The following is a 20,345-nucleotide window of genomic DNA, read 5'->3' on the forward strand; positions in this document are numbered from 1 at the left end:
CAAATCTGCAGTCAGTGAGAGTAACTACGCAAATGCTGCAGCTTATGCACAGACGGGCACCGATCATGCAGGACTCGACAGGAAATGACTTAGCTGCCAGGAAGTGCTTCATCAGGCCAAGCGCTATTACATTAAGTCAGATGAATATGAGCATGCGTGAGAGTTTTTAGTTCCCCTAAACTTGCTCTTGTACAATGCGCATGCTGAGCAGACGCTCTCTGTTTAGAGGTGCCATGAGGAATTCATGAAAGCTACCATTGCTGTACCATAGCACTTGGGTAAAAAAAAATATATATATATATATATATATATCTCATTTACCTAGCATTCACATTTAAATCTCACAGCTATGGCCTCACACCCACGTCAGATACATTACAAACAGATGTCTCTCTCAGAAATAACATATTCCCCATTCCAAACACAAATTTTACAGGATAATGAGTTGGCCATCAAATTTCAGGACACAGAAATTGGATAATTAGAAATAAAGATGTGCCAATGAATCACTGGTGCCTAACATGTTTGACTGACCAAATATAAACAGTAGCAGGAGGTGTACGGTGTCACTTTCACACCGTACCAGACATGACGTAATGCTGTAACCTTTTTAAAAACACCACAGTGACACGGTGTAATTTCTAATAGGAGGCTCAACACTGAAAATATTATGGCGATGACCAAGCAGAACTTGAAAAGTACCAAGGAAGAAAATGGGCAGCTGTTTTAATAATGTCTGTGTTCAGTGTATAATCACACACTAAGTCGTGCAGGCAATCACATGCACATGACACAAAGTCACGGTGGCTCTGTGTTGGTGTACACAGTCCAATAACCCCCCCCCCATCCGCCACATTTTTCTAGAGAAATAGCTGAAAAACTCACCTATTGGCGCCCAGCTGCACGTTTTTGTTATTTGTTTTGCTCTCTCTCTAACAGCCTAAGATGCTTCCCAAATGCCCTGCTCCTTCTAAGGTACCATGTTAACGGAGAAGTAGGCAGCCAACTTAACAGCGAACAGCAGCAAGATGGAAGTTTGCAGTAGAGGTCTGACAGGCAGGTGGCGTTGACCATAGAGAAAGCAGTAGGGCTGAAAGATTTGGGAAAATCATCTAATGGTGACTTTTCTTCCCCCTCAATATTGCAAAAACGATTTTTTTAAGGTCCTCTTCTCATGTATTTGTTAAACAACCACAAGCAATAAAGGTGAGGTGTGCGGGTGTCCACCTTGCACATCCAGGACTTGCGCTTGCACATCGCTTTCCTCCTCTTTACAGCCTCCAACAGTCGTCGCTGTCCTTTTTTTTTTTTTTTTTTTATAAAATCAAGAGAATAAAATATATCAGACCAATTCTGAAAGGCAACAGTGAAACACAAATGAGACCATTACTAAACACTACAGTTAGAGTCAAACAAATAAAAAAAAAACTCCTACAGATTGCTTGAACAACCCTTAAATACGACCCCAGATTTAAGACTTACTCTCAGTTAAGAGACAATACATGCACAAATGCACAAAACCCTCTGAGAGCAGCCAGTTTCTCACCAGGTCGACCCATGCCAATCTTCTCCAGGTCTTCATTCTTGACGTAGTCAAAATGGGAGAGCCGTGTGACATTGAGGTCATCTCTGATTCGCAGGAAGTACTGCTGCAACTGCACTTCTACCAGCAGCTCCTGAAGCCATTCTGTGCCTTCCTCACACTGCATATTATTGCCCAGTTTCTGCAAGAAAACAAACACAGGAAACTGCTCATTATTTTGTTTTTCTACAACGTTTAAAATATAATTCACAACAACAACAAAATTGGAACCAACATTCAAACAAATACTGGTAGATGTGCTTGAGTAATTTCTGTACATCCAAATGTAAGTTAAAAAAAATAAAAAATTTCCAGAAAAATGAGAGTTTCACAGTAGACAAAACATGATGATGATAACATACAAAATGAATAAGAAACTTCAGTGACAATTACGTGGGCACCAGCGCTGGTAGTGCATGATGTGCAATGGTGACCTCAGTGTGCAGTCCACAGTACAAAAGTAAACAAAACAGGCATCGCTGCCCAAAAGTTGCCCTTGGCCGCGATGAATAAACATTTGCAGGAATGTACGGATGGGTGGATTTTCCTCATACTATCATACTCTCAAATAAGCATACCTTCACAGATATCCGGTCAATATGCATAAATGTCTAAATAGATCAAAAGGCCGTAAAGGCCGTAGAGGTAATAATTTTGTTCTCACTACAACGAGAGTACATCATAAAGAAAATATCCCAATAATATTTTTACATACAGATATAATAGTGTTCTGCTGGATCACATACAAAAAATAAAAACCTGTGATAGACTTGTAGTCCCATAGAGTACAACCGGCCCAGAAGTTATGATGTGCAAATACTGTACTTACAAGTAGGGGCATTCGAAATGTGAAAAAAGACCTCTTTCAGTGTAGCGCCATCTGCTTGCGTGGAGGACTTGCCAGAGGTCAGATTTGTTTCCCTTAGGTATCGGTGGATTGGCAGCCTTCACGAGTACCTGATACCTCGAAATAAGGCTTGTGTCGGTACTCGCCCATCCCTACTTACAAGTGACAACCCCACAGGGTATGTATTATTTCCAGGGACTTGTCCATTTAATTTTTAGCAGAATAGGTTATAATTTGTGGAAGAAGGTTAGAATGAATATTTATATACGTTAGCTATCAGCTAAATAGTGTATATTGTATAAATTTCCGGGGGTGAAAAAGGATTTTCAAGCTGCTGATAATGTATACACATGCATAAAATATTCCACTGAAAAGCATTTCGCACGAGCGTCCTTGCCGTCCTACGTGGGCAACACGTATGTGTTAGTTGACCACACAGTAAAGAAGTTGCAACTCTGTTTCCTCTCTGGCCTCTTTGCACAGCAGTGTCACATCTGAGCTGTAAGGAGTCAGGCTAACTATTTACTTGGTATCATTTTAGTGATGCGCCAAAATTTTGACTGCCATTTCCCGAAAGACTTTTTCACCCAAATAAAACTACCGAAATAAATTCACAGGCATAACATGTTGAACGCTGACAGTCAGCGCGCAAATGCGTACACCGCAGATTGAACGGATGCACTGTAGCTCAGCTTCCGATCGTGGACTCCATGTCTCTCAAACTGTTGGAGACAAAATCAATAGCGCCTCTGCTGGTTGCAGCAAAGTAGTGCACGCCATTGTGCCAAAATTGCCTCAAAGTATGGTTTATTCTTAATTAATTGATTAATAAAACTGGTTATTCAGGTGATCCCAACCATAAATCAATTTGTTGCTGTTTTGGTCAACTTAATGAATTTGTTCACATGCCATCCAGCCATCAATCCATTATCCATACCGCTTATCCTGTTCAGGGTCGCAAGGAGCTGAAGCCTATCCGAGCTGACTTCGGGCAGAAGGTGGACTACACCCTGGAGTGGTCGCCAGTCAGTCGCAGGTCACGTTCAGAGACACAACCTTTCACCAAACCTACGCGGCCTGCACCAAAGTCAGAAGACTGCACCACTACACCATCAGTACAGGCCATTTGCCTGCTCTCCCAAATATATTTATAGATGTACAGCTCGAAAACAAATTTTGATAACTTCCTAAGGATGGAGACTTCGAGAAGCACAGCACATGACAGCAACAAATATAGCGTCTCTCATTCCTCATGGTGGTGGGGAAACGCACACATTCTCACACAGACGCACGCAAACACAGAGGTATCAAAGGCCTAACTCTTGAGCTATATCAGCTCAATTCTCCTCTGACATCCTGCTGCAATAACAACTCTCCCAGAGGACAGCCATGGTCCAGCTGCAACCACATACACACAATCCTTTCGCACTACTGAAGCCAAACAAACTTACTCGATATACGTGAAAGTGTGCCAGAAAGGGCAATGCCTTTCTCAGCTTCTCAAAGCGTCGCATCCTGAATTCCTCAGTCCTTATGAGTGGAGGAGCCCAAAAATGTGCTCTGCGATATCGGCTTGATAACGGAACCACTCTGCTCCCATTCAGAGCATCCCAGTGTCTGAAGGAATGGGTAGACCAACTCCCTGGATCCAGATCTGGAGCTTTGAAGCCAGGAGGGGGGCAAATGGCGTCTTACGAACCTGTGTACAAATCTACAACATTCCATAGCATGCCAATCCGTCTGAAAGTCCGTTCTTTAGCTTTGACTCACTCACACAGGCAGAGAGGCACCTCCGTGTCCAAAAAAAGACAAGAGTCCGTAAAGCTAAACAGATAAAAACAAAAACAAACAGCCCTGCCTAAAAAGTCCTCTCTAAACAGTCCTGACATGTGTTCTCCCCACACAGTCAGGAGCCAGTGATCCAAATGTTGCAGAACTTCACAAATGAATCACTCCTCCCTCTCTTCAAGTCTCTCAGACTCTCTCTCACTCGCCGTCTGACTGCATGCGGAGCTTCTGTCTGTTTGCCTTTTCATTCTTCCATCCAGCGTGGGGCTAAAAATAGGCCATACTTCTCCCTTGTTCAACCGCCCTCAAGGAAGCCAGACAGCACAAACTGGAGATGTGCAGCCAGTCCAGAGTCTGTGGTTTCATTTTTTAACAGTGCAATGGAGATGAGTGACTGGATGGCTTCAGAGAGAACACGCCCTCTTTCCTGTGATGCAATAAGTCTGCTCTTATTTGGCCCTTCTCATGTAGCTCCAGACATATTCCATCAACATACCACCACAACTCCCGTTCTACTACCTCCTTATCTTAAAATAGAACATGGAGCACATTTCTTTGTGCTCAGACTGGATTTGACTTTATGGTACTTTTGGACATCGATTTTGACACACATAGTACACTAATATATTACTGTACCGGAACCTTTACTACCGCTTGTCGTATCTCCTCCCCCCTTGTCTCCTGCTCGGACAGACGTTGACCGAACATGAGGCTGTTCCTGTTTGGGTTCTGCATCGACCAACTGGGACGAGATTTGAGGTGGACCACTTCCCCCGGACTCGTTGCCATGGAGGATTGTGCTCTGACCGACCGGGCCAGGTCCTGAGGCAGGATCACCGAAGGAGTCTATCCTGTGGCACCTTTTTTCTTTAAATGGACTCTTATGCCATCTTAATGAACGTTGTACAGCACCAGACTGACTATGTGATAAATGTCATCCATTGCAGCCTGATCATCCTGGAAGTGGGCTCTCCCCAATCTGCGGTCCTTTCTCAAGCTTTCTTATTCCCCCAAATGAGGTTTTGAGTCTTTACCTGCCTGCTTGGGGGGGGGTTTAGATTATGGGATGTCGTCTGTGCCCGTGAAGCCCTTTGTGGCACTTTTGTGATGAAGTGCAACACAAATAAACTTAACGATTATGGGTGCAACAATTAATCGATTAATCAACAACTAATCACTTAGCAAATTAATTGACAACTATGATTTGCGATTATTATATTTTAACTTGAAAAGGTGTAAATTCTCCGAATTTCAGCCTCTCAACAGGAAACATTATCCGATTTCTGTAGTCTGCCATGAAAGCAGACAAATTATCTTTGTATTTCTTCAAAATAAGACCTTGGCAAACACCTGCTTTTAAAAGCATCGACAGAATAATCGATTCTTAAAATAATTGTGAGTTGCAGCCCAAAAGAAAATCAAAATTTTTTAACAGTATTTTGAATATTTATTGTGGTTGCAATTTGCATTGCTGTACAACTGCATCACAAAGGTGTTTGTACAATTCTGCCCTTTTTAATTGGGCCACGGCATGCTGTCTTCTTATACGAGCTTCTTGTGTAATGCCGCCTTGAGCCATCTTTTGCTTCAAAAACTTTTCTCAGAACTCGTCACATAGTTGTTCCGCCCACCCTCCTCCTCTGAAGACTGTCAGCCAGTTTAGTGCAAAGTGGTGCACAAGACAGAGGCTTCATGGTATTCAGCCCCAGATGAACATTTGATCCAGGGCCAAAGGGTCACATTCAACGGCAGGATGGAGAGCTTGTTTCCTGTGATGCATTCAAACCCCCTGACCCCTCCAAAAAACACACGCAAACGTGCACACACCACCAAGCCACTTTCTCCCACTCTCCTCTTCCTCGAACTTTCCTGAAAATTAAACATGGTGCAGATTCCATTGTGTTCAAACATACACTGGATTTTACTTATGGTATTTTGGGGGGAGTGAGAACTACAATTATTATTACACATGAACAGAAGAGACTTCAATGTATTGCATTGGACATCATATACAAACCCCAATTCCAATGCAAAGCATTTTAAACCTATATTCAAGTGAATATACTAAAGACAAGATATTTAATGTTCAAAAGTGGTAAACCACTGTGTTACATCACCTTTTCTTTTAACAACACTCAATAACCATTTGGGAAGTGCAGATACTAATTGTTGAAGCTTTTTAGGTGGAATTCTTCCCCGTTCTTACTTGATCTACAACTTGAGTTGCTCAACAGTCTGGGGTCTCCGTTGTTGTATTTTGCGCTTCATAATGCGCCTGAAGACATTTTCAATGGGAGACAGGTCTGGACTGCTGGCATGCCAGTCTAGTACTCACACTCTTTTACTCCCAAGACACATTCTGCAGAATGTGGCTCGGCAATGTCTTAAGTAAGCAGGTACGTCCCTGAAAAAAAGACCTTGCTTGGATGGCAGCATATGTTGCTCCAAAACCTGTATGTACCTTTCAGCATGAATGATGCCTTCACAGATGTGCAAGTTACACTTGCCATGGGCACTAACACACAATCATTACTAGTCACCAGTAACTCAGTACTTGAGTAGTTTTTTTCACTAAGTACTTTCTCAAGTTATTGTTTGAATAACTACTTTTTACATTTACTTGAGTCATACTATTCTAAAGTAAAGTACTCTTACACTCAGTTTTTGGCTGTTCTACCCACCTCTGGCCACTTTTCAGTTCCCCTCTGTCCCCAGGGTCTAGCTGACCCATGGCATTTGCTTCTTTATTTGGTGCTGCCTTTTATTTCCTGGCACTAATCCTCCAAAAATGTTATCTCTCTCCAACTTGGCCAACTAAAAACAAACCCTTACCAGCTGCTTTTGAACAGCAGCAAAGCTTTCAATTTGCTTTTCAAAAGACATCTTCAGGTATGGCGTTCAAATTTCACAGCGTATTATCTCCGGTCATTACGTTTCTCAGTGCCTCACGGGATTTTACATCAGTTTGTCAGCTTCACTTTACATAGTCTTTTTCTGCTCTCACTCACTATTCCAGTTTTTATGTAGGCTATTTTCTGTGTAGTAGAGTAAGAATGGGAGGTGGTACCATAGAGGGAGGTGAATGACATAATGCATGAAATAGGAAGATGTTTGGGATAGAACGCAGTCAATATCGTTGTTGTGTGCGTGACCAAGTATACCTACCAAGCTGACTCTTACGGTGTCATGGTCAAAATCAGAATCAGAATCAGCTTTATTGGCCAAGTATGTTACAAGACACACAAGGATATTTGTCTCCACTCCAGTATAACAACAAACAGCCACTATGAGGAAATATACATTTAGGACATAAAAAAGAAACCTGAGTGAGGAGAGTCATTGAGCAATGAAAGTACTATCACTAGTAGTAGTACTAGGTCTAGTATCACCACTAGTGTGGTGATACTAATATCATGGCAATTGTGCAAATAATGCAGTCCTCAAGCAATTTAGAGCAATTAAAAGTGACTAATAGTGCAACGATCTGGTACAGTGACGATTGTGCAAATGGTGCAGTGAGTTCTCAAACACATGAGTGGCCAGTAGTAATCAACAACAGAATGCAAATAGTGCAGCGTGATAAACAGTGAGTCTAGGAATACTGTAGAAGTGTTCCGACAGAAATGTGCATAATGTCAGATGCAGGATTTCTACCCCAAAACTGCTATTTTGAATCTAGGTTGATGGTACTTTTCAGTTGCCATTAAAATATAGTTCACTCAACAATGATGACACTAATGAGCATCAACTCGCCTGGCAAAGAAAGAGATGACATCCTAAATGTTGCCAACAGCCTGAGAAAAACACTGTAGGTTATGTTGTTGTAATATTTGCATTAAAAAAGGCTAAGAAACAACACATTTTCAGATGTAGTGGTATCTGCTCTGTATGTTAGAAAATGCCAGGGCAATACAACAACCCACACACGGCAAACACAAAGTGATATGTACTTTAGTTGTAGTGCTGTGAGGAAAAGAAAAAGAAAAGAAAAAAACTATGTACAGTGTGTATGGTTCATGAATCTAATTTACATCCACAAGTCCCACCTTACAAATCGGAACAACGAATGCATCACAATGGTGCCAGCTGCCTCATCACCAAGGAGATTGGACCAATAGGATTAGTGTAACGTGCTGCTGCAAAGTGATGGCACTCGGTGGCACCAAATCTAATGTGACCGGGGCGAGGAGCTTGTGTTCTTATTTTATTCTGACTTGAGCTCTACTACAGCCGTACGCTTATTTTGATATCTTAAATGAAGCCATATAATTAATCAACCAGCACCAGCATGTTATTAGTGTTGACCTAATGACTGAAAAATGCTGATTTGCCATTTGGTCATTAAGGAAATGTAAAAGCCATGTACTACATTTGAATAACCTACTACCACTTTGAATTTGGGTTGCTCACCGCCATCCCTGTTTTTTGTTTGTTTGTTTTATTTTGTTTTTCTACTGGCAAAATGCCCATAAAGTAGTACTACTTATACTACATTAAAGTCTGTGAAAGTAAATGGGGGAAACACAAATAATTCCTTCTTTGCCGCACCCCAATCAATTGAGCTCCGCACATTGACCAATGCATTGCAACAAAAAAACTGCGACCCTATATCGTGTTTTGAGGCTCCACATGCAAGACACAACGATGATGATGATTATCAGCGTGCACGCTCCCCATTCGTCACAACGTCAATGGCGAGTTGAAGCGGGGTGTGAACAGGTGAAAAGTTCCCACGTTCGCCACGCTGGCGAAGGGGCAATTTGACTGAGGAAAATATCCACGGGGGAACCCGCGTCAAAAGCCGTGGCTTCAAAGCAGCAATGTCCGTATGCAAATCGAATAATCCCAGAATTCTCCTCGCGGCTAGTGACGCATATGATTGGTTACAGTATAATCAGAACATCGCTTGTCAATCCAATGTTACGCATTGTTTATAAACCTCTGGTGGCTGCATTGGTAGCGAGGGTTAGGAATTTAACACCAATGTTGACAACCTAGAGAGAAAGAAAACGTGGATATTGCGTCGGTTTCTGCACCAAAACCAATCTCCCGCCCCTCGAGCCGTGCAAAATGGCAAACAATTTAGAATTTGGACCCGCCCGTGTCAGAAAAAACAAAGCAGGATAACATGTAGAAACAACCATTTAATCGAGAAATCGGCGAATCAAATCTGGGGGGTTTGCCAAATTCCTTTTGCTTTGACACAACGAGGAGAACAATGTGTTTTTCTGTAAGGTGCGTTAAAAAAAGGGGAAAAAACAAACAAACGCTTTCACGAGAGGGAAGACGTCACGTGTCCCTAAGAAGCACGATCTTTCAAAATGCGAAGATCCTGAAGACCACAGGAATCTTTTTTTTGGACCCAGTTTTACTGTATTTATACCACAACAAAGCCTCTGGAGGATGATGCATCTCTCTCTTCGAGCTCACAGGTAGTAAACTCATTTCACATTCCATCAGAATTTCCCTTCCATGGACTCCCGCTTTCATATTTGCCCTCTGCTCTCTCGTCTTTGAACGATGAGGTAGAGATTAGAGGAAGCACTGCTCATGGAGGAATTAAGTGTTTATATACAATACAAAGCTCTCAAGGTCAAGCAAACAAAGAACCCTTTATAAATGGACAGCAGCAGACCATACCGCGCTCCACCAACAAATGCATCCTAATGAAATCACCAATCCTACCACATCCTGTGTCTTTGAACACTTAAAGCCATTGAGCGCTGAAAAGGGTCATTTAAAATCTACATTCAAAATGTAGGTCACTGACTTCCTACAGACAATAAAATGCTTAATTTTGTGTACAGAATGTTTTATTTGAAACAAATATATCACATATTGTTTGATCAGTGCATAATGTAAAAGTTAGTGATAGAAAGCACAGCAAAGGGGGACTGCACCTGCACTTAGTTGGATTTCTCAAGAAATCTTATGCACTGGCGTACTTAATCAAAATGCAGTTAAGGGGCAATTATCTTAGGTTGTTGCCGTTTGAGTTTACTGTTGTGCAGTTAGAGGTTTTCTAACCCCTTATGTCGATCATTGTCATTATTGTTACTCATCTCTTACTAAATTCTTAATATACCCGTCTCTGTTACATCTTTAGCCAACAACAGTGCATATTGTTTAACGATCATCACGTGCGTCGTTTTTAATGATCATTTACGATCTAATGTTAATTTGTAAAATGCAACTTTTAGCGTAGCATATTCCTGAATGCCCGCCATGTTTGTGTGGGGATTTGCAAATGCTCACCAATCTTACAGGAGCAGTTAACACTTTTAACAGTCCAGTCTGGAAGTAATATATGGCTTACATTTTACATGTAAAATTTTCTTGAGAATAAATGCTGACTTCAGTATAACCATAAATTACATATGATACCAGTTTTATTTTGACCGTAATCACTGCTTGTGTGTCATCTATTAAATGATTCCCTATGTAGGGGCGAATAAGCGCAATTTGCAGGCAGTGCATTGCAGTCGTGTGATAAAACCAGCAACATATTGAATAAACCCACAAATGATTCGCATGCTCACTACTTCAGATGACCGTCCACAGAGGCAGCATAAACACAAAAATCCACGATAATGATAATAATAAGAGCTTTCTTTTCTCTGTACCCACCTGTGGAATCCAATCAGAGTGACCGCAGGATTAAGGGGAGCCTTCATCTCCATCAGCAAGCAATTGAGGGCAGCTTGAGGGTTGTTGTTTGTCACTTCTAGAGCCCTTAAAAGCACTGGTGTTTTTTTTTTTTGTTTTTTTTTTAATAAACGCAACAACCATTCACACTCGCATTTGGACCAGTTCAGAGGCATCAAATTAACCGAACACGCGCGTTTTTGGAATGTGTGAGCAATCTGAGGTACCCCGAGAAAACATGGGCAGAACGGCCAAAGTCAACACAGGAAGGCCACAGCTGAGATTCAAACCTCCAACCTTAAAATTGCGAGGCAGAGGTGCTAGCTGCTTGGTCATCGTGCGTCGTCGTCTTTTCTATTCATAGAAAATATGAAACATTAAAAGTGTGTGGTGGCATAGTTAATCAAATAGTTCTTCCATCTTATAGTTACTATAGACATTTGCATGTTCTTCTTACCAATAATAAAAACTCATCAATGATTAACCATTTTTAACGATACTGACATTTCTTCGAATATTTAAAATACGGATGTCCTGATCACATTTTATTTGCAGCCGAGTCCAAGTCTTTGCGCGTGTGTGTGTGTGTGTGTGGCATGCACGCACACACAAACACAGTCTGCGTGTGTCTTTCAATCACTTATATTAGACTGGTTGTTTAATATAAACCAAAGCTATTACTGTTCCATTTGACAAGATCTTTGTACCTCTGGATTATTTAAAATGTCAGAAAACGATTTAAAAAAAAAAAAGGTCAGCTGAAAATCACGTGATCGACCCGGATTTTCAATCGCGTGATCGGATGGGGCCCTCCCTGACTATTCCTTTGATGGAACTCATAACTGCAGTTAAAATGAAAATCTGCATGATTGGAGCACAACTCTGCAAAGACAGGTGTACCTCTTCATCCTCACTGCTTGCGCTGTGGTAGTCAGATTCTGAAGTCTCCTGCAGCCTCTGGTATTCTGCCGTCTCCCCCATGGCAGCGCTTCCACATTTGACGATATTTGCTTCCAAGTTCAGCTCAAGTCAAGTCGTCAGCCGAGGGCGCCGTCAGCTTTGTTTCAAGGTTTATGCTGCTGTTAGGAAGACCATTGGAGCCTTCTGTTTGTCATCCACTGACTTTTGCATAGCTTGGAGTTCATTTATATGCCAAATTGCAATACTCCCACCTTTATTGTGTCCACATTTTGGTGGAGTCAGCTTCAACAAAGAGTTCACGGTTCAGTGATAACGGCTGCGCTCACTGCCCAGGTGGCGGTCGTTGCGGTAACTGATTTGCTGGAGCATTCTGGTGAGCTCGGGAAAACGTCGCGTTGTCTCAGCTGCAGTCCAGCTGAAGGATCATTGAAGGAAATCTCCCAGCTCAGTTTGCCGTCGGTGATATGAATTTCCTGGACGCTTCAAAGCCGATCACTCCTCATTCATCTGGTGCTCATCGTTGTCAGGCCGGACATGGAAATCACTTACTTGGACGGAGAGCTGGAATGAGGAGGCAACGTGTGGCCCCGAACGTTACGGATCCTAAGGGCTCCGGTTCCTTTGTCCATCGTGACCGCAAGCAGAACGGCCTCATCTCCACGGTGGCCGTCTCTCGGACTCCTCCTTTGCAGCGCTTCAGTGCTGACGCATGCTCGTCTTTCAAATCCAGCGATGCTCGGCTCTCCGTTTCGATCTCGGCGCTCCCGTCGTCACCGCAGCCTGCAGTTCGCCTCCGCTCGCTGAAGTATCATCGCCAACCAGGAGATGCATTTTTCTCGTTTTGTTTTTAACCCTATTTCATCCTCCTCCTTTTTCCAGGAGCAGATGTCCGGTGCTCCAGAAAGCCACAAATATACTTTTAGGCAATATTTAATGCCGCTTTGACTTAAACCGACCTCCCGATTGCTCGGTTGATGCCTAATCCCGGGTTGTTGTTGTTATTGTCGGCCCCTCCCTCCCTCGTCTGAATCCGAACCCCTTTAACCTGCTTTCACCCCCCAGCTTGATCCCAGCGCCAGATTCTATTACCGTGGCAACAGCCGCCCACCCCTCTTCTTCTTCACTCTCCTGTGTCCCGTAGTCAGCGGTGATCCAGTTTATGGTGGTCCTAATAGAAGCAACCAATGGAGGCAAAGCAAGTCATGCGTGAGGGAGACGTAGGCGGGACAAGGATGAGAGGCAGGGGGGCTCTAATGAATTGAGTTAATCTGAGAGGGATAAAAAAAATTATATTTTTAAAAAACAGCCTTGATGCTTTGTGTGTGCACATGCGTCATAAGCACCTCTCCCACTACTGGGAAGGTATCCAGGCCATCTGGATCCGTGTGAATGGACATCTGGATGGAGAGGAAAACAGAATAAAAGAACAATGTGTGTGTGTGTGTGTGTGTGTGTGTGTGTGTGTGTGTGAGAGTTTTGGGCATGGCCGTGCCTCCTGGTCTTCCCCACGTCAGAGCAGAAATAACGACATGATGCTTTGCTCACCCTTATTTTCAACCACATTTGCTGTTTATTATTTTTCCTAATCCAAATCACATGCCTTGTTTGCGCCCCCGCCCCCCCACACCAACCGTGGCCTGACCCCCGCCCACTCTCGCCGTGTCCATTCCAGTTGTGTTCACGTCCTCAGGCCGGTTATTTGCAGCCCACTGAGCCACATTAGCTTTTTGCTCCAATTTTGTCTCCTGGCTCTGCCTCTCTTCAAGCCGGGAGCGTCACATGAGCAAATAACTACATGAAATGTGTTTAAGGAAAAAAAAAAGGAAATTTGCAAAACACAATTAACAGGAGCAGCTGAATGTACACAAAGTCCGACAAATACAGGGTCAGACATTAAGGGTGGCCCGATGGCCCTGGGCCGGTACGGCATCGTGTCGGACCAGTGCGTACCTTACAGACGAATCCTGGTCCTTCTTTGTTTTCTGCTTTTAACGGCATGCTGCTGAAAACCTACATGGCTGATTCTTATTGGTCAAGCTTGTAACAGTGGAGCAGCCAATCAGATTTTGTGTCAAAGGCCTACGCTTAACCTGCAGCAGCGACAAAATTCAACATCTCTGATCCGCAACACTATCACTGCATCCTTCTGTATCATCCAAATCTCCAAATCCAAATGTCCTTCTTTATGCTCTGAACTTAGTTACTACTTTAGATATGTCATTAATAATCGGTGGAACAATATTTTGCTGAGGACAGCAGTTTCTTGAAATCTACCGTTTGCTGGAAGAACAAACCTGACTGGCAAGCCAAGTTACGAGACATTAACTTCGTGTAATTTTATAAGGCAGGTGTCACTCAAACATATATGGTTTCACCAATGTACGCACTAAACGAACTTTCACTACGAAACCCAGATTTGATAAACTGTCTTAGTGAAACCTGGAAACCCTTGGGGGCTTTAACCTATGACCCAAACAGCTCGATTTGTCAGGCAACTTGAGTCAAGCTGAGCCTGCTTAAACATGGGAACTCCTTCTCTTTCCTTATGATGGAGCGTCAGGAGCGCTAAAGTAGATCCGACAGGCTGTGGGTGTAAAGGTATACAACTCTCAGACCAAGCCCCACCTCGAAGACTCTACAGCGACATGAAGGGAGGCCGTGACTCCCTAAGTCCTGCCCGTCTCTTTTACGGTTACTGGGGGAGACCACAGCGTTTTGCGGACAGCGATGAGCTGTTGAACAGGATTAGGATGAAATCCCTGACGTCTTCTCCGAGTCAGGTGCTTGCAGGGTAGAAACACAATCAGAACTGTAACTGCTCAGAATGGCTGACGTGTAGCATTGTTGCTGTTTTGTCACCAAACTACTACGATGACGACAGTGGGAGGGTTGGGGGCAAAAATCCTCAAAATGATTATGCACAATCAAATACATCAGTCATACTTTGCATACTTTTTTTTTTTTTTTTTTGTTTCCCCCCCCCCCCCCAAAGGCGATTCAAGCAATGCGGCCTGGTTTGGCCATCCCGTCGAACCCTTAGCCCGATGCTTCGCCACCCTCACATGTTGACCTACTGCTCCTTAAAGGGACCGCACACCGCAAAACGCAGGAATTAGGGCACAGAAACAAGTGCTGTTAAAATCCTCCTCCCCTCTCTCACTAATAACGCGAGGATGGGTGTTATTATTTGGAAACTAGCCAAACTGGTGTGTGTGTTAACGAGGCACCGTGTTCCGCTAGCCGCGTGGCAGCTGCCGCAGCGTGAAAAAGACCACGCGCGGCATTCCAAGCCGTGCGCCCAAAAGTGTCGCGCTAATGGAAAATGCATTGTTGAAAGATAGCCAGTCCACCAGCCAGCGCGCTCGGTTTAAATCGATCAGACATTTACAGTGCAGAACACAATATGAGGGCGAAATATTATCCTTACCCAATCGGTCTTTATCGACCCTTTCCCAGAAAGATTTCCACGTCGGCTCAATGCGCACGTGACACGTGCTACATAATTCTCAGCTCTCATGCCGTCTTTCTAGGAAACGTCGAAGGCAGCCGTGCGTGTGGGAGGTGTTGGCTTTCCCGTGTCCCTTTAGGCTAAACAGGTGGGATTTAAGAGGAGCGCCAAAGCCTGCCGACCAGCGCAGGGCAGTGGGAGGCAGGATTAGGGGGACACGAGTACGGCAGGAGGGCCCCGATGCCTCAACTATGCGTTTATGCCAAGGTTGCAGCTTTGCAAGTCATCTGGAGATAAAGCGCTCAGCATTTCACTGCCATCTGGGTGCCTGGTCATCCATGGCACGCAGTGGGTCTTCATAATATCACTATTATTGCTTGCAGTGTTCAAATCACATCAGCAGACTGCGTTTCATTGCCTTAACTTATTATGTGACATGATTCCATCTATACCTTTTGTCTAAAACCCATTCCAATGATTTCCAAATATTATATTTACCGACGCCGTGATCGTAAATAATAATAATGATAACAACAACGAAATATAATGACTAACCATGTGTGGTGTGATTATATGGCGTGAGCGCCAAATCCTCGTTTGCTACCACAACACTGCGATGTGTTAAAATTGAGCATTTCCACTTAAATGATCTATGCCAGCGATGTATAGTGACAAACAGAACTGGCAGACACGACATACAGTGGCTCGTGTATCCACGTATCGATATGCAATCTGCGCTTCCAGTCCTGAGTGAGTGAGAAGATGAGAACGACAACACTGCGCTCTGTGGCCTGGGTTGTGCACTTGTCGGTGAGCGTCGCGTGGTCTGTGGAAACCGGTAAAAACATTTTGTAGAGAGATTCTCTCTTTCACAGCTCTTTGGAGATATTTTGGCCCACTCTTCCTTGCAGAAAAGTGAAGGAGCAGAGCAGCCCAAGACCGTCACACGACCACCACCATGTTCGACTGTTGGTATGATGTGCTTTTTCTAAAATGCTGTGTTACATTTACGCCAGATGTTACGTGATACACACCTTCCAAAAACTCAACTTTCATCTCGTCAGTCCATATAATATTCTCCCAAAAGTCTTGGGAATCATTCAGATGATGATGATGTTGTTGTTGTTTTTTGCAAAAGTAAAATGAGCCTTTATGTTCTTTTTGGTCAGCAGTGGTGTTGGCCTTGGAGGCCATTTTTGCCCAGTCTCTTCCTTCTTTGTTGTGTCATGAACATTGACCTTAACGGAGGCAAGGAAGGCATGTAGTTCTTGACAAGTTGTCCTGAGTTCCTTTGTGACCTCCAGTATGAGTGATTGCTGTTCTCTTAGGGTAATCTTTGTAGGCCGGCCACTCATGGGAAGGTTCACCACTGTTCCATGTTTTCGCCATGTGATGAGAATTGCTCTCCCTATGGTTCGCTGGAATCTGAAAGCTTTCAAAATGGCTTTTGTAACCATTTCCAGTCCAATAGATTGGATCGTGTCAGTTTGTTGCAGCTTTTTTTAGATCTTTTGTCCGACTCGGGACAGATTGTGCTAGTGAGTTCTTGATTGGACGGGTCCGGAGGTAATCAGGCTTGGGTGTGATCAGTGAACATTAACCAAATATTGTGATTAGCCACAATTTGTGATTTAACAAGGGGGATAATTACTTTTCACACAGGGCCAGGTAACTTTGAATAGTTTCTTTTTTTCCCTTAATAAATGAAATCACCATATCAAAATAGCATTTTAAGCTCACCTGGCTTTTATTTGTCTATATATATATAATTTGTTTGATGATGCTAAACAACGTGGGGAAACTATGCACAAATCTAAGAATTTGAGAAGGGAGCCAAGTTTTTCACGGCACTGTATGTTCAGGGTTAAAATAACACGGTCCTGCCCACACACACACTTGGACTCCCAGAGGCTCCCTTTCCTCCTCGGTTTACTCTGTCAGTCTGAGCCTCCAAGGCCCTCCAAGCATTCACAGACCCTCTCCACAAAAAGCTCACTAAATGCTGCTGCTATTTTAGGAGGTTTCTAACAATCCTCCCCATATTCCGCCATTAGCATCCTCCTTTTTGTTTCTGTCCACCCTTCACTGCATAACCTTTGTCACCTTAGTAATGATAGAAGAGGACGTTTAACGATCTCTGCAGAAGTTTGTGTTGAGGGTTATTTTTACAACGGTGTTGCTGGCACTCCAACACAATCGTCACAATGGTGGGAAGGGGCTCGACCCACGCAGAACAAAATAAATTGGTAGTACATAAACCATTTTTTTGTACTAAAATTTCAGTTGGAACATTACGGGTACAGTATTTAAAAATGTATTTGATTGAAAGAATGTTAAATGGAAGAAGAAGAAAGTGTCAGGTTTCGATCAACAGATCCTCATCGTTGCCTTCATGCTTCGAGACATTTTGTCATCTTTGCCTTCACGCTTTCTATGCTTCGAGACATTTTGAGACAGACGCTAATGTGCTGCCACATATTAGCACTTTTCCACCATTTGTACGTCATTTGATAAAAGCAAGTCAGATTCACACATTTCCACGCAGGCGTGCTGGTACAGTCGCACAAATACTCGTGCGCCATTGCAATTCTTTTCAGACACACCCGCTTAACCTTCCTCTTTGAACCGAGGCCTCAGAGTGTCTGGTCTGCCGGCATCTTGTTAAAGGCACAGACCACGACTCGTACTTCCTCCAATATATCCACCCGTGAATTATAATGCAGCGTGACCATGCATGAGCCACAGGCAAAGTGCTAACAATCAAAAGGCCCTTCATACGCAATACACACCTCTGCTTAAACAAACAGGACAACTACACAAACGTGCTGTTCTAGTCACACTGATACAGAGAACGTGATGAACTCACGGTTCTTACCTGTCGTTGATGTGAAGGCCCGAGAAATGCAGTTTTCTACCGCAGCTGCCGTTATCAGGACAGAAGGTCAGAGAACCTTAGGCGAGGCCCTCGCTCCATTCGTCCAGCTGCAAGCCCGTGACATGGTGACTTTGTTGCATTCATTGGTTGAAACTAATCTGTGTGCATTTCCTGAAAATAAAAACAACACTGAAAGAGTCATAAAAACAGAAACCGCTCTCTAGTATACACCTTAACATTGTAACGTCTAGCAATCATTTTATTAGGAGATTATATAAAACTAACATTTCCACATTCCGTAAAATTCCATTTATAAAATTGATGAAACCAAAACAGTGAACCCGTGCTCATTGCTTTCAGTTTCACGAGTTGCATTCAAGGACCAACAAGAAAACTGGACAGCTCAAAAGCAGCTGAAAAAAAAAACATCAACAAATTCACCCTAACAACAATACCACCAAGATTACAATAGAAGGCACCAAAGTAATACTTTTGTTGCTTTGGCCTGCAGACAAAAACAGCAAATGGGTCAATAGTGGAGGATTCATTTCCCCAAAAACCTGCAAATAGGTGAATTTACAAAAATGCAAGGGTTCATTTTATGCCCTAACCACCAAGCAGTTCTAAGCACAGAAAACCCTCCTCTTTAAAATGGGTCATGTACCTTTGTTCAACATTTTTGCAAATGTTCTGCCGTGTGCACAAATAAATGCAGTGCAGTCCGTGGATTTTCACTATTCGCTGTCCAGCCCGGTCTTTATCGCGGGGGTCCACTGTCAAGAAACCAAAGTGTCTGGCAACATCCACTCACTTGTACCGTACGCACAACTGTGACGTCAGAGTGTTGACAACAGTCGTTATTTGCTCAGCATGACCACCTCATTGCCGAGAACAATTTCCAGTTTGCGATATGAATTGAGTTGACATTGTTCCAAGCCAGGTTTGGGGGGGGGGCTAAAATTCCAGAGGGCTGGTGAATGAATGAATCCATCTGATTCACACATGCACACACACACACATCAGACATTCACCCAGCAGCAAATAAAGTAGCTGACTAAAGAATCCCACAAGCAGTTGAAATACCAAGCTTTACATCTTCCCCAAGTTTGCTACACAAATGACGTCTTTATGTGCAGGAAAACACATGCGGAATTATGTATGCTTTGACACAGTGCATTAAGTCCACACACGCTGTACTTAGCAAAGAAATACAGATGTACTCGATCTGGCATTCATGGAGTGAAAACGGCTACCTCAAAACCAGTCAGAAGCAATAATGTCACATTGCAGAGTTCTGTTAGGCTATCACGTCAGTGGGCTTGGACAGGAAGAAGGTACTTCATGGATTTAGTCCAAAGAAAAGGCACGACAGAGGTCCAGAACCAAAAGACCAAAAATAAGTGAGCTCACGAACAAAAACAAGCATCTAAACCACAAATGTACAAGAGCAGTTGCTGGGCGGACGTGAGTCAAGACGGAAGACGGTGAAAGTAGCACAATTCGGAGTTCTGAGTGTGGGGGGGAAATACGTCTCAAAAGTAGCACCAAAAATACGAGTTGACGCTGCTGTCACATATGACGGGAGATGCCTTAGTGGCAATTTACAATTAACATTTATTAACTTTGGGTGGTTTTTTTGTTTTGTTTTTTTTACACATATATGACTACAGTATGTTAAAACATTGCCTGTATGGTTAGTAAATGTTTTATGAAGGACAGTGAAAAAGTGATTCGGAATTCAAAAGAATAGGAAGACCAGGATCCCGAATCGGACAGTGTAAACTTAATACAAATATCGACAGTCATTTTAGTATGCTTTCATTTTTGGATGAAAAATCGATCAAAAGTTCCTGAATAAAATTACAAATGTTTATGAGTTAAGGCCCTTTACTTCAAATATGACCAACACTTTAAAAACTTGTAATTCAAACCGTGAGTGACTTGGATTGAAACACCACTGGCCGACCAAAGGAAACGGTGATACCATCTTGTACTTTAAGATCACGTCTTTGATGTAAAGTGCATTCTAAATACCATCCATCCATTTTCTGTACCGCTTCTCCTCACGCGGGTCGCGGGCGTGCTGGAGCCTATCCCAGCTATCTTCGGGCGAGAGGCGGGGTACACCCTGAACTGCTCGCCAGTCAATCGCAGGGCACATAGAAACAAACAACCATACACACTTACAATCACACCTATGGGCAATTTAGAGTCGGAGCCGGAGTACCCGGAGAAAGCC

General features: G+C 43.3%; 1 protein-coding gene across 15 annotated transcripts in view; it reads right to left on the bottom strand.

Moving 5' to 3' along the window:
• The window catches only part of tnk2b (tyrosine kinase, non-receptor, 2b), a 42,120-nt gene that overhangs the window by 17,548 nt on the left and 4,227 nt on the right, over positions 1 to 20,345 (bottom strand). For 2 of the 15 annotated variants that reach the window (XM_061796652.1, XM_061796663.1), the window contains exons 1-5: positions 13,127 to 13,148; positions 11,763 to 13,051; positions 1,547 to 1,724; positions 1,228 to 1,298; positions 1,013 to 1,090 (exon numbers count right to left, since the gene is read on the bottom strand). In XM_061796652.1, the coding sequence (XP_061652636.1) occupies positions 1,013 to 1,090; positions 1,228 to 1,298; positions 1,547 to 1,724; positions 11,763 to 11,843 (408 nt within the window). In that variant the 5' untranslated portion in view covers positions 11,844 to 13,051; positions 13,127 to 13,148. Of the gene's footprint in view, positions 1 to 1,012; positions 1,091 to 1,227; positions 1,299 to 1,546; positions 1,725 to 3,880; positions 4,557 to 11,762; positions 13,052 to 13,126; positions 13,181 to 18,106; positions 18,278 to 20,345 lie in introns of those variants that run through there. The other 13 variants (XM_061796658.1, XM_061796657.1, XM_061796665.1 and 10 more) reach the window with 11 other exon arrangements.

This window comes from Phyllopteryx taeniolatus, chromosome 14, assembly GCF_024500385.1.
Source record: "Phyllopteryx taeniolatus isolate TA_2022b chromosome 14, UOR_Ptae_1.2, whole genome shotgun sequence".
NCBI classification, from domain to species: domain Eukaryota; kingdom Metazoa; phylum Chordata; class Actinopteri; order Syngnathiformes; family Syngnathidae; genus Phyllopteryx; species Phyllopteryx taeniolatus.